The sequence below is a fragment of the Dicentrarchus labrax genome, unplaced genomic scaffold, assembly GCF_905237075.1.
Source record: "Dicentrarchus labrax unplaced genomic scaffold, dlabrax2021, whole genome shotgun sequence".
NCBI lineage: Eukaryota > Metazoa > Chordata > Actinopteri > Moronidae > Dicentrarchus > Dicentrarchus labrax.
The window spans coordinates 2,537,579-2,549,150 of NW_026136715.1; the positions used below are offsets into that span (position 1 = coordinate 2,537,579).

General features: G+C 42.0%; 1 protein-coding gene across 6 annotated transcripts in view; it reads left to right on the forward strand.

The window, feature by feature from the left end:
• The window catches only part of LOC127377951 (neural cell adhesion molecule L1.1), a 46,889-nt gene extending 36,798 nt beyond the window's left edge, over nucleotides 1–10,091 (forward strand). For 5 of the 6 annotated variants that reach the window (XM_051426305.1, XM_051426304.1, XM_051426302.1 and 2 more), the window contains 9 exons: nucleotides 205–460; nucleotides 550–672; nucleotides 834–1,004; nucleotides 1,088–1,201; nucleotides 1,462–1,611; nucleotides 1,936–2,067; nucleotides 2,301–2,373; nucleotides 3,587–3,598; nucleotides 4,097–10,091. In XM_051426305.1, the coding sequence (XP_051282265.1) occupies nucleotides 205–460; nucleotides 550–672; nucleotides 834–1,004; nucleotides 1,088–1,201; nucleotides 1,462–1,611; nucleotides 1,936–2,067; nucleotides 2,301–2,373; nucleotides 3,587–3,598; nucleotides 4,097–4,355 (1,290 nt within the window). In that variant the 3' untranslated portion in view covers nucleotides 4,356–10,091. The remainder of the gene's footprint in view (nucleotides 1–204; nucleotides 461–549; nucleotides 673–833; nucleotides 1,005–1,087; nucleotides 1,202–1,461; nucleotides 1,612–1,935; nucleotides 2,068–2,300; nucleotides 2,374–3,586; nucleotides 3,599–4,096) is intronic. The other variant, XM_051426306.1, reaches the window with a different exon arrangement.
• The last annotated feature ends 1,481 nt before the right edge of the window (nucleotides 10,092–11,572 follow it).

Genomic DNA, 11,572 nt, shown 5'->3' on the forward strand with positions numbered 1-11,572 from the left:
GAGTTCAATGTGATGTCTTTAAATGTAAAAAGTTTACAATCATATAAAACATTACAAAAACAGCAAATCCTTGTATTTAAGAAGCTGGAACCAAAGAATGATAACAGAATAAACAACTGATTTCTTTTCGTAATTGTTGCTGTAGTTGTAAAGAAAGCACTTCAGGCAACACTAACGCATCCATCGTTCTCGCCTCCATGTCAGCTCTACATCAAGAGGTTGGGTCCCCGGGAGGTGCGGGGCCGGAGGTCGCTCGGAAAACGGCACCACAAGGAGGAGAGGTTGGAGCGGGGGAAGGACGACGGGGAGAGAAGGGTGGTGGTGGTCTCCAGCACGAAGACCTCAGAGGATGTGACAGGGCTGCAGCTGTATTCCAGGTATACGGTGTCTATCACTGCCTTCAACAGCAAAGGGGAGGGCCCACACTCACCACCGCACCACTTCAACACCCCAGAGGGAGGTGAGTTTGGATGAGAAGTTACAATAAGAGACACATGTATTTAATAGAAATGCCAACTGGCGTGTGCTTTAACCGTGTGTCTGCTTTAGTGCCTGGTAAGCCGGCATCACTGACGTTCGAGAGCCCATCAGAGAAATCACTGAATCTCTACTGGACCCCTCCACTTGAACCTAACGGCATACTGACTGGATATGTGGTGCAGTATCAAAAGGGTAAGGTCTCCTACAGGCAGGAGATTCAATTACATAATTAAACACAGGGTAAAAAGGAGAGGAGAAACCATTGTGTTTTTGTTGCCTTACCACAAAGACTGCATCAAATGTGTTGCGTTGCACCACTGCTTACAACTCCCTGGTTTGTGTTTGATCTGCAGATGTGATGAGCAGCCCGTTGCAGATGGAGATCATCAGTGATCCCAGTGTGACTCACATCGAGTTGGATGCTCTGGACCCCAGCACCTACTACATCTTCAGTGTGATCGCACGCACCGCCGCTGGAGATGGACTTCCCATCACTGAGAGGAACGCCACCTTGCTCGAAGGAGGTGAAATCACAAGTTCACCCTCTTGTTATTTCTCTCCTTTTGTTAATTCCTAACTTGTATTAATCCTCTCGTTCTCCTTCCAGTTCCTCCATCCAACATCACCATAAATTCCAGTAACACAGCACTCAACCTGAGCTGGGTGCCCGGAGAGCGAGACAGGAACCACGCCTTCAAAATCCACTACCGTAGGAAGATCGGTAAGAAAGATAAGGACTCTAAGAGAAAAATGGAGGGGGAAATGGAGCGAGAAGAGGATGCCGTTATTAATTATTAAATGTGCTTATAGGCTCCATTTGATGTTGAAGTCACTACTGCTATAACACAAGATCAGATCAGATATATTAGAAGACATACAAGAAATATAAAAAAGTTAACTATATTCTACGATATTCTTGTGTGTGTGTGTGTGTGTGTGTGTGTGTGTGTGTGTGTGTGTGTGTGTGTGTGTTTGCTGCAGCTGGGAGTGAATGGGAGAAGTCAGAGGTGCTGAACTCCACGCAGGGTTTCTATTCGCTGTCAGGCCTCCAACCAGGAACTTTTTACCACCTTAAGATAATGCAAGGAAACTCCACTCACTGGGAGGAATGGGCAGAGACTACAGGACCCGGTATGTGATGTTCTCCTTACTGTAAACTCTAACCGAGGGCCCGTACATTAATGGTAAAAAAAAGAAAAACTAGAGGTGGGTAAAAGTATACACATTCTTTATTCAAGCAGAAGTACAGATAAGACTCTGGTTGAAGTTAAAGTAGTGATAAACTACTGAAACTTCAGTATCAAAGTAATCCAGTGACCATTGTCTGTACTGTCTAATAGCTAATTCACCATACTTCTTCTTTTTTTACTTTTTATTTACCAGAATGAAATGCTGATGCTCTCTCTCTCTCTCTCTCTCTCTCTCTCTCTCTCTCTCTCTCTCCCTGTCTCTCAGTGCCAACGGCCATGTCCAGTGGGTTTGCCACCCAAGGTTGGCTTATAGGACTCATCAGCGCCATCGTGCTGCTGGTGCTGATACTGCTCATCCTCTGCCTTATCAAACGCAGCAAGGGCGGCAAATACGCAGGTGAGACAATACACTCACATACACAACTGAACACACACACACTGGCTACAGATGTAACACTCAACTCACGACTCATGATTTTCTCTTTACCATATTATGGAATCCTTTTTTATTTCTTTATTAGGCATCACGATTTTTAACGTCACTGATTTGAATCCTCACATATTTCTGGCGCGGTATCTTTACATTACAACACCAGCACATACAGATTTTGACAGGTTTTTTTCCTACAGTGAAAGACAAAGAAGACAAGGAGGTGGACTCTGAAGCTCGGCCAATGAAAGACGAGACCTTTGGAGAGTACAGGTGGGTCTTTCCTCAACTCGAGTCATAGGCACCACCTTTATTGTTTCCACAGGTGTGCCGGATACGTATGAACATTAAAGAGTAACTAAACCCCAAACCAAACTTTGTACAGCTGAAAACCTATGTGTATGGGTATTTAGTCGTCCAAATCTCGAATTCTGTATATTGTGTTATAAAAAATGCAGCAGCCGCCCCTAGTTTGATCTAGATTTTGTGTGGTGCACTAGACAGACGTATTTGACTCTAAATGGGACCATCAGTTACTAAATGAACATCATGCTGTATGGAAGAAGACTGAAACTAGAGACTGAGACCAGAAACTCATCAGGAAACAGTTTACTGAGCTCATAAATATACTGAGAAGTCTGCTCATTTCTCCATAAGACTGTGGGGTATCAGTGTGTTATTGCAGCCAATGGAGCTGCCCCCTGCTGGTCATTACACAGAATGCAGCTTTAAGAGACTTCTTCGTTGGCTTCACTTCACAGACCCTGAAGGTCTGTCCGTTATATACACTGTCAATGGTTTGGTCGCTTGTACAACAAGTTGAGGACGAGGTGTGTGTTCATGTTGGATGAGAAGGAGACTTTGAAGAACATTGAAATACTAATAAATAAGTAGATAACGTACCTCAAAGATGTACTTATGGAGTACTTGAGTAAATGTACTTTGCACTTCTTTAGTAAACTAATCTTTAAGTGGTCGGTTTCCTGATGCACTGAACATTTGGTTAAGCGAAGTCAAACTGCTCTGTGTGGTTTCTTGTGGGGACCCTGCCCGCACTGAGAGTTATGATGATGCTTTGCCAGCGTGGACTCTTGAGAGTAAAGAGTGCACTGCCTCTAAGAGGAAGGACAGGAGCCGATTTGATTGACTCGGATTAACACTAACACACCCACTGATAATGTGTTCCCCCTGATCCCACTCAGTTTCCTGCCTCCGACCCAGTGCCGCTTCACCAGCTTTCGTAACAACGCATCGCTGATTCATTTTCTTTTCAAATTAAAATACTAAACTTTATCCATCATAAGAACAACCTATCTACAGTTTTCCTATACGGTATATATTTATACATAAATAACTTTATTTTGGAATGAAACCTGCTTTAACTCTTTTCAGCTGCTTGTCTCATTTGACCGTATGTCCCTAACGCACCCGGCTCTCCTTCCTTTTCATCTCACTTTTCTTTCTTTCCTTAATGCTCTGCCTGCAGATCCCTGGAGAGGTGAGGAACTGCCTCTTTAACTCTTCCATGCATGTTTTGCTTCCTGTCTTCTTGTGCCCATGACTGTGCTGTGAACTACCTCAGAACTTTATTTACAGTTTTCCCCTTGTTCCCTCCTTCCTTGTTTACCCGTTGTTTCAGTATAATTAATAATAAATTCCATCAGTGCAGTAAGAGTCATGTCAGGCAACACTTACTCAAAAATGTTCACCTCCTCATACAAGCAGGCTTTTAATGTGAAAAACCTACAACATTAGAGCAGCAGATGAGAGAATAACATGACTCTGTTGTACTGTTTGAATTAGTGGAAATATATTCTTATGTTTCATTATGTTATTACTAAACTTAATTTAGCTTGTTAGCATGTGAGCTGTTGTAGAAGGCTACAGATAATTCCACCCCAACCAGTGTGCTGGCCGTGGCAGCCCCGGTTATTATTTGAGACCAGCTTTAATATGAGAGTTAATTACTGATGATTCTTTCTCCGTCGTCTTTCAGCGATGCAGATGAGAAGCGCTCAGACAGCCAGCCGTCTCTGTGCGGGGAGAGCAAGCTGGGCAGCGACGACTCTCTGGCTGAATACGGAGACAGCGTGGACATCCAGTTCAACGAGGACGGCTCCTTCATCGGCCAGTACAGCAACCGGGGGCCCGCTCCCCCCGGCAACGAGAGCTCCGGTCCCGCCTCCCCTGTTAACGCAGTCCCGCCTCCCCCCATCGCTCCATCCATGTCGAGCATCCTGAACCGGCCCAGCTAGACACACACATTACAAACAAATACACACACATCACACACACACACACACACACACACACACACACAAACACACTCCCTGCCTGCAACAAAACACAAAGGGACTGACCACTCCTGACTCCACTGCCTGTAATGTTATAGTGCAAGAACACACACACACACACACACACACACACACACACACTGTCTCAATACATTCCACAGGTTTATGCAGTGAAGCTGTTTACAGGAAGTCTCGCCTTTTCTACTACAAGTTTACACACACACACACACACACACACACACACACACAAGCAAACACATACAATCAGACATCCATTCACTCTTCTACTGAAGAAAGAAAGACAGAGGGACGTGGAGGACAGGAGCAAGTTGCACCAGCTGTTCGTAACTTCAAACTTTAAAGTAGAAATGTATGCGTCACTAAATTAAAGCGGGATCGCACCACAAAAACTAGTTCTTGCGTAGAGTTTCTAAATATTCACACCCAGTAACGCCACTAGATGGCGTAGACAAGCTAATTTAAAAACTACAGTATGTTCGCTATCAGTTGATACAAAGTGCATATTTCTGCCCGTTATCGATGCTGCAGTTGACTAACTCGTTTACATTTTCGAATGCTTTCTGATTGGACACTGCCACAGATGTTGCTCAGCAACAAGAGGCAGCCCCCGTGGCTGACAAATGAAGCCGACACGGAAGTAACAAAACCTGGACTTCCTTTAACAGCCACTAGAGGCTGGCTCCAACAGTGAGCCAATCTCTGCAAGGCTCAATATTAAACCTGTTTACAGCCTGGTGCAAAAAACTGTTTATGGGGTCCAGCTTATAGTTATACATAATTACCCACGCTCCACCTCGTGCCTATTTTTGGATTAGCCGGGAGACGGTGGAGTCAAGATGGCGACAGCCTGAGCCGACCACACCGAGCTTCACAACGGCTCTTCAGAAACCGATTTACACGTTACTAAAGGTTCTACTAGCTAAGACTTCTATAATGTTTGAGTGGCGCATCCCAGTTTAGTATTCAGCTCGTGGTCACCGAGAAGGACACAAGCGTTTGAATTTACCAACAGCTGGTGCTGATGGCTGATGTGATGAAGAGTGAAACAAAGAAAAGGGGAAAAAAAAACACAATTTCATCTTGTTCGAACAAAATGTCTTCATCTTTCATCATATACAAACATTTACGTCTCATTATGTCTCATCAACACATTTCATATACATTTTTTTATATAAACACCATTTTCAGTAGGTTTTTTTTACCTGTTGTGCATCACTGTCAAACGTCACCACTACGTGTCTTTCTTTGTGCTGTTGGCGAGCTATTTATTTGTGTTTGTTTGCATGCGCCCGGGAATGGTCCTGCTATTTATTGATGTGGCTGTCAAACCTAAGATGCACGCCCCTCCCCGAGGCATTCAGAATCATTTAGTTGATATTTAGAGTTTTTAAAGAGTGACTGTTACTCTGTGTGTGCTCGTGCGTGATTGTCCATGCTCTCCATCCCTGCCCTGTAACCTGCAGCGATGCGAGATATGTTGCCTTAAGAGAGTCCAGTTGAGCCTCCTCTCCTTCCTCGTTCTGTCCATCCGTCCGTCAGTCATCCATTCCTCCTCACACTCGTTCCTTTTCCATAATTTTTTGCGCCGCCGCGGGTAAAATGCAGGACCAGAATGTCACGGTGGCCCAGAGAGCTCAAAGCACTGAAAACACACAGAGAGAACACAACAGAACAACGGTTTAACCGTTTTTTTTTTTACCATATTGCTTTTGTGTTGGTTTATTGTTATTATTATTTGTCTGCTGCATTGGCTCATACTGCCAGGAGCTGGAATGAGCTAGAAACGTGAAACCTGGCCCAATAACTGAAAATCACGTGCATGTGCTTCCAAAGAAATATGAGCCCATTCGGCCAGATGGTGGTGCTGTAATTAAGGTCCAAAAAGGCTATTTTGATAAGACCACGCCCCTCATACTGGAAGTCTGATTGACTTAAAATTGGACACACAGCTCAATGCACTCTACAAAAAGTCCACCAAACTAGATTTTCCGTCATCTCAAATTTTTTGAAAAACACGTTTTTGACGCTTCCTCCTAAACTGTCGGTCCAGTTGCTACGAAATCGTCTGTGAATCATCACTGGACAATGCTTATCAAACGCTGCATAAGGCTTGTTGATATCTTGTTTAGTTTTCAAGATATTGACCAGTGAACTTCTGAAGGGGCATTGCTCAGCACATAAATAGACATAGGTCAACAACAGATGTTAAAAAAGAAGGAGTGGCATAAAACGAATCAGATTGTTTCGATTCACATATTATGACTATTATTTGAACTGGTGATTATCACCAAAGGCAATTTTAAATTAGTAGCAAATATTATTATATATTATATTATTAGCAGTAATATCTCAACCAATCAGAATGTTAAAACTGAATAAAACACCACTGACAGATAGTCGACTTCATGGGCCACAAACCACAGCAACAAATAGTGTAACCCAAGTGTGTCCATCACTTTTTAGTGTCCCCTGGAAACAGTTATTTTGTGAGTAGTTTACATTCAGTTCTGTGCGGCTTTTCTATATTTTCTTCTAAATGCTGCACGCCGTTTTCTTCGCTTGCTTGTGTCTTTTAACATGTTTTTGTAGGTGCATTGAACTTTCTGGGCCACCATAGCATGTGATTACAGACAGTCCTATGCACACACACACACACACACACACACACACACACACTGATGCATGCATAAAATGGAGGCCTATGGAAGCCGGTCCTCTGTAGCAAAAACCATATAGGACCCTCTGAAGGAGAGAGGGAGGATGGAGGAAGACAAACAGGAGGAGGAGGAGGAGGAGTTGACAGAAATAGAGAATCTGATGTATCGTTCTCTGAATGTAAATAGAACCTTGAGATTGTCATTTTTTAATTTCCATTGCTTCTTTTTATAAGATGATCAAATTGTAATTTTTTTTATTATGCTCTGTTTGAGTTTGTGCTGCAGCGTTTCCTTCGCTGGCCTTTGTATCATACTACCCCCCCCACCCCCAAACCCCACCCACCTCCCACCATCATCTCCTCTTAGGTTTACCTTGTGTCCATTAGTAGCCCAGAGACATTTAGAGAAGACTAGAATCATAGCGAGAACAACCACCCCTCCCTTCATCCAGTTTCTTTATAGCGCTTAGAGATGCAGCAGATAATATTGATTATTAAGAATTCATGTCATATATGTCAACATTTATACACCTCGCTGAGGCAGCGCTGTGATGTCTTCTGCAGCCCCGGATGGAGCGATATCGGAAATCGATCTTAATACTTAGAGGGTTTATTTTTGTGGCTTCACTGCGTCGGACATACTCGGTCTGACACATTATGTGAAGCAGGATCACCAACCAGGGACTTGCCATGTGTTTTGGACCCAGAGCTGAAGTTTGTTTCTAATGTTTGTGGAGCAGAGAGGGAGCGGAGAGATGAGCCCGATGAGTCATTTCACACACAAGGAGCAGAGAGACTTTTTATTTTTATTTTTATCATTGTCAACAAATCCCATGAAAAGACCAAAACCAACAATGTGTTAGTCCGTCTCTCGATACTTTCTGAATTCCTGTTTGTATCTCTCGGCTCCAAGCCCATTGGTTCCTACTGCTGGTCACTGTTCTGACTATTTCCAGCAGCAATTAATCCACATTTGGTGCTTTAGTGAGTATTTGGAGCTGCAGGGCTGTGTACATGGGATTGAGTCAAAATAAACTACAGTGTCTGTGTTCATTTTAATGAAGGAAAATGTCTCCCAGTGCCCAGCAGTAATCTCTTTGACTACATCTACACTAAGCCATGTAAATATTTTGCATCTACAGAGTTTCCATGTGGGTTAAGGATTAGGTTATCTAACTTCTGTCCACAGTGACACACCTGAGCAATAGAAAAACAGCTAAATCTCGTCTTCTTCCTCTTTTCAGTTGGGCAAATAACAGTGTGAGTGACACAAAATCATTCTTTATGGACGTCTGACAAAATCAACATAAGCATTTAAAATGATCAATCACAAAGAAAGTTAGAGGCAGCAGAAAGTCCCTTTTAACTTTGTCACACAGCCACCGACTCTCACAGGACAGTTCACATCACTGTTTCGCAAAGATCCATTTACCCTGAACATGATGAAACACTGTGTGAGGCAACAAGTACACAAGTATTTTTTTAAATGTGGATTTCTCTAAGCATTTTGGCCTTTCGTCTTTCGTTTAGAAAGAGTTAGGTACCTGAACACAAACTTTTTAGAAAACACCTAGCTGGCAAATGAAGCAAACATGGAAGTAACAAAAACTGCAGTTCTTCTAACAGCCTCTAGAGGCTGACTCCAGCAGTGAGTCAATCTCCATAAGGCCCCATATTAAAGTAAACAAATTAACAGCAGAAATAAACATGTTTACAGCCTGGTACAATAAACCATTTTAGTCTCTATGGTTAATTAACCCCGTTCATGACAACTGTACAGCAGGTGAATTTCTATATAACTCACCTGTTTAGATCACATAAAGGCTTAAATTTATTCATTTAAGAGTATGGCTGCTCTGATTGTGGGGGGTCTTTGCCCATATTTATCCAGGAGCCAGCAGAGTCAGGACTGCCAAGATGCCGACCACAATGAGCTTCTCAGTGGCTCCTCAGTAACCTGACATGTAGACAGGGAACAGAGTTTTGGTCTTGTGACGTAAGAACGTGCAGCGACATTTGGTGGCCAAAACAGTGCTACTACTAGCTTTGCTAAAAGGAGTTTTTGTATGTTTACATGTAAATGTACAGTCAATCTTCCACTATATTGAGGAACAGAGGCATCAGAATACACGACAGAGCAGAGTCTTCACAGTGCTTCAATTGGAGATTTTTCTTTAGTTGTTTTTTTGTGTACGGGATGTTTTCTTTTAGAACGAAGAGAGAAAACCCTGTTTTAAAAATACCTGTGTACCTGTGGACCAAGCCAGAGTCTGGACTGCTGCTTAGTGTGGGCGACGTAGGTTGTGGGCCTCCAGTTTATTCTCATCAGTAAACTCACCATCCTGCATGAAATCGCAGGATGTTTACAGGATGTTTACAGGATGTTTACAGGATGTTTATCTTTGTTTTGTGTTGAATCAGACAAAAGGAGGACCATGAAAACATCTCTCAGTCCAACATGTTGCCTTGTTAAACGCCTCCCAGGTCTCGGCCCAAGCTCCTGTCTTTCTCTCTGCTCCTGACGCTGACTGTACAGCTGTCTGTCTGCCTGTCTGTCGCAGCCTTCTTTTATACATATAAACACGTTGGGGGTGGAAAAACCCCACAAAAACTAGAAAAAATAAAATAAAATAAAGACAAAAAAACTTTAGGTATAAATAATAACAATACTGCTAAATAACAACCACAGCAACAGTGCTATTCTCAGTTACAGTATTGTCATCAGTAGCGATGATGTGATCAGTAACACAATAAAAATAATCAGTATCACAGGATCGAGCAGGGACATGATAACAGTGGGGGGGGGTGTGTAGGGAGGGGGGACGACGGGGTTCAACACAAACACACATATACAGAGGGGAGGGGGGTGGGGTGAGGGAGGTGTTGGGGGGGTGTACTGCAATATTGAGGTGTGCTGATGTTGTACCTGCTTGTTGCATTGTGCGCTGTACTGTAGCTGACAAACTAACCCCAAACTGTCAACTAATAAATAAACATGGACTACGCATATCCTGAATAGACCTGAGCGCCAGGTGCTTTTCTTCTGTGTGTGTGTGTGTGTGTGTCTGTCTGTCTTTGTGAGGACTAGTTAGAGGCATTGGAAGACATTTATGCAAAGTCAGGACATTTTGGTGGTTTGAGGATTGAGAGTAGAGTTATTATAGTTTAGTTTTTTAAATTATACTATGGGGTGTATTTAAGAAGTTTAGACTAGGTTTTACAATTACAAGTACAATACCAGAAGTACTGTAATTAGAGTACTTAAGTCGTTTTTAAGGTAGCTGTACTTGAGTATTTATTTTTCTGATACCTTTTTACTTTTAGTCCCTAAGTTTTACATAAATATCTGTACGTTCTACTCCTTACTTGTTCAAAACAGATTTGCTACATTATTTTTAATGCATTTGTCAGGTGAGGTTAGGTCTTACAGTACTCTAGTTCCTTTATCCCTACAAGATAAATAATTGTTATTTATGTATTTTAAAGGTCCAGTGTGTAACATTTAGAAGGATCTACTGTCAGAAATGGAATATAATAATTATAGGTATATTTTAATTAGTGTATAATCACCTGAATGTAAGAGTCATTGTGTCTTCATTACCTTAGAATTAGCTGTTTTTATCTACAGAGAGAGCAGGTCCTCTTCCATGTCTCTACAGTAGCCCAGAATCTGCAACGATGCATTGAATTAAAATATGAATTAAAGCTGAAAGCAGCAATGATCCGGCCTTTGCACTATGCGTGTGTGCTGCCACAATATACCTTTTAATACATTTAGTTTAATTAATTCAAGATAAGAAAATGAATTGGATAAAATGTTCATAATCCATTTAATAATTGGCAGATACACAACCCTGACTATATTGCTTCAGATTTGTAATTTATGCCCTCATGGCTTCATTCCTTTCAACATTTTAACAGCATTATCAACTTAACTTTAATTTTGTCTTTGACCTTCGACACTCTGGACTTAAAGTGGCAGCAGGTAACTTTAACTGGTTGTTGAGTTCCCAGCATCAGTATATGACAACCTGCGAATGAGACTCAGCAACCAACTATCTTCCTCGGTCTAACCCACAATTTGAGAACCACTGGACTAAACGATCATTAGATCAATCAAGAAAATACCTGGCAGATTAATATATATATATAAGCTATAAATGTGATATATCACTGCCTTGATTGATTAATGAGCATTTACTACTGTAGTCAAACAAAATGGTATCAGATGTGTTTGAGATCCCTGAAAAGAGATTTACATTATTTACCTAATATGTAAATAACTGTTTCCATGAAACCAGATGATACTGAAGTACTGTAAGTTATTTTTATGTACAGCCTAATAATATATTTGAACAGCTGCAGTCACGCCTCAGAACAAACAAAGAGTCAACAAAGATGGACATATTAGCAGCTGTTTAGCTTGCTAGTTCAAGAGAGGAAGGACACGTGTGATTGGCTGAAAAGTGAGAGGGCGGTGACAACACCATGAAAAATGACA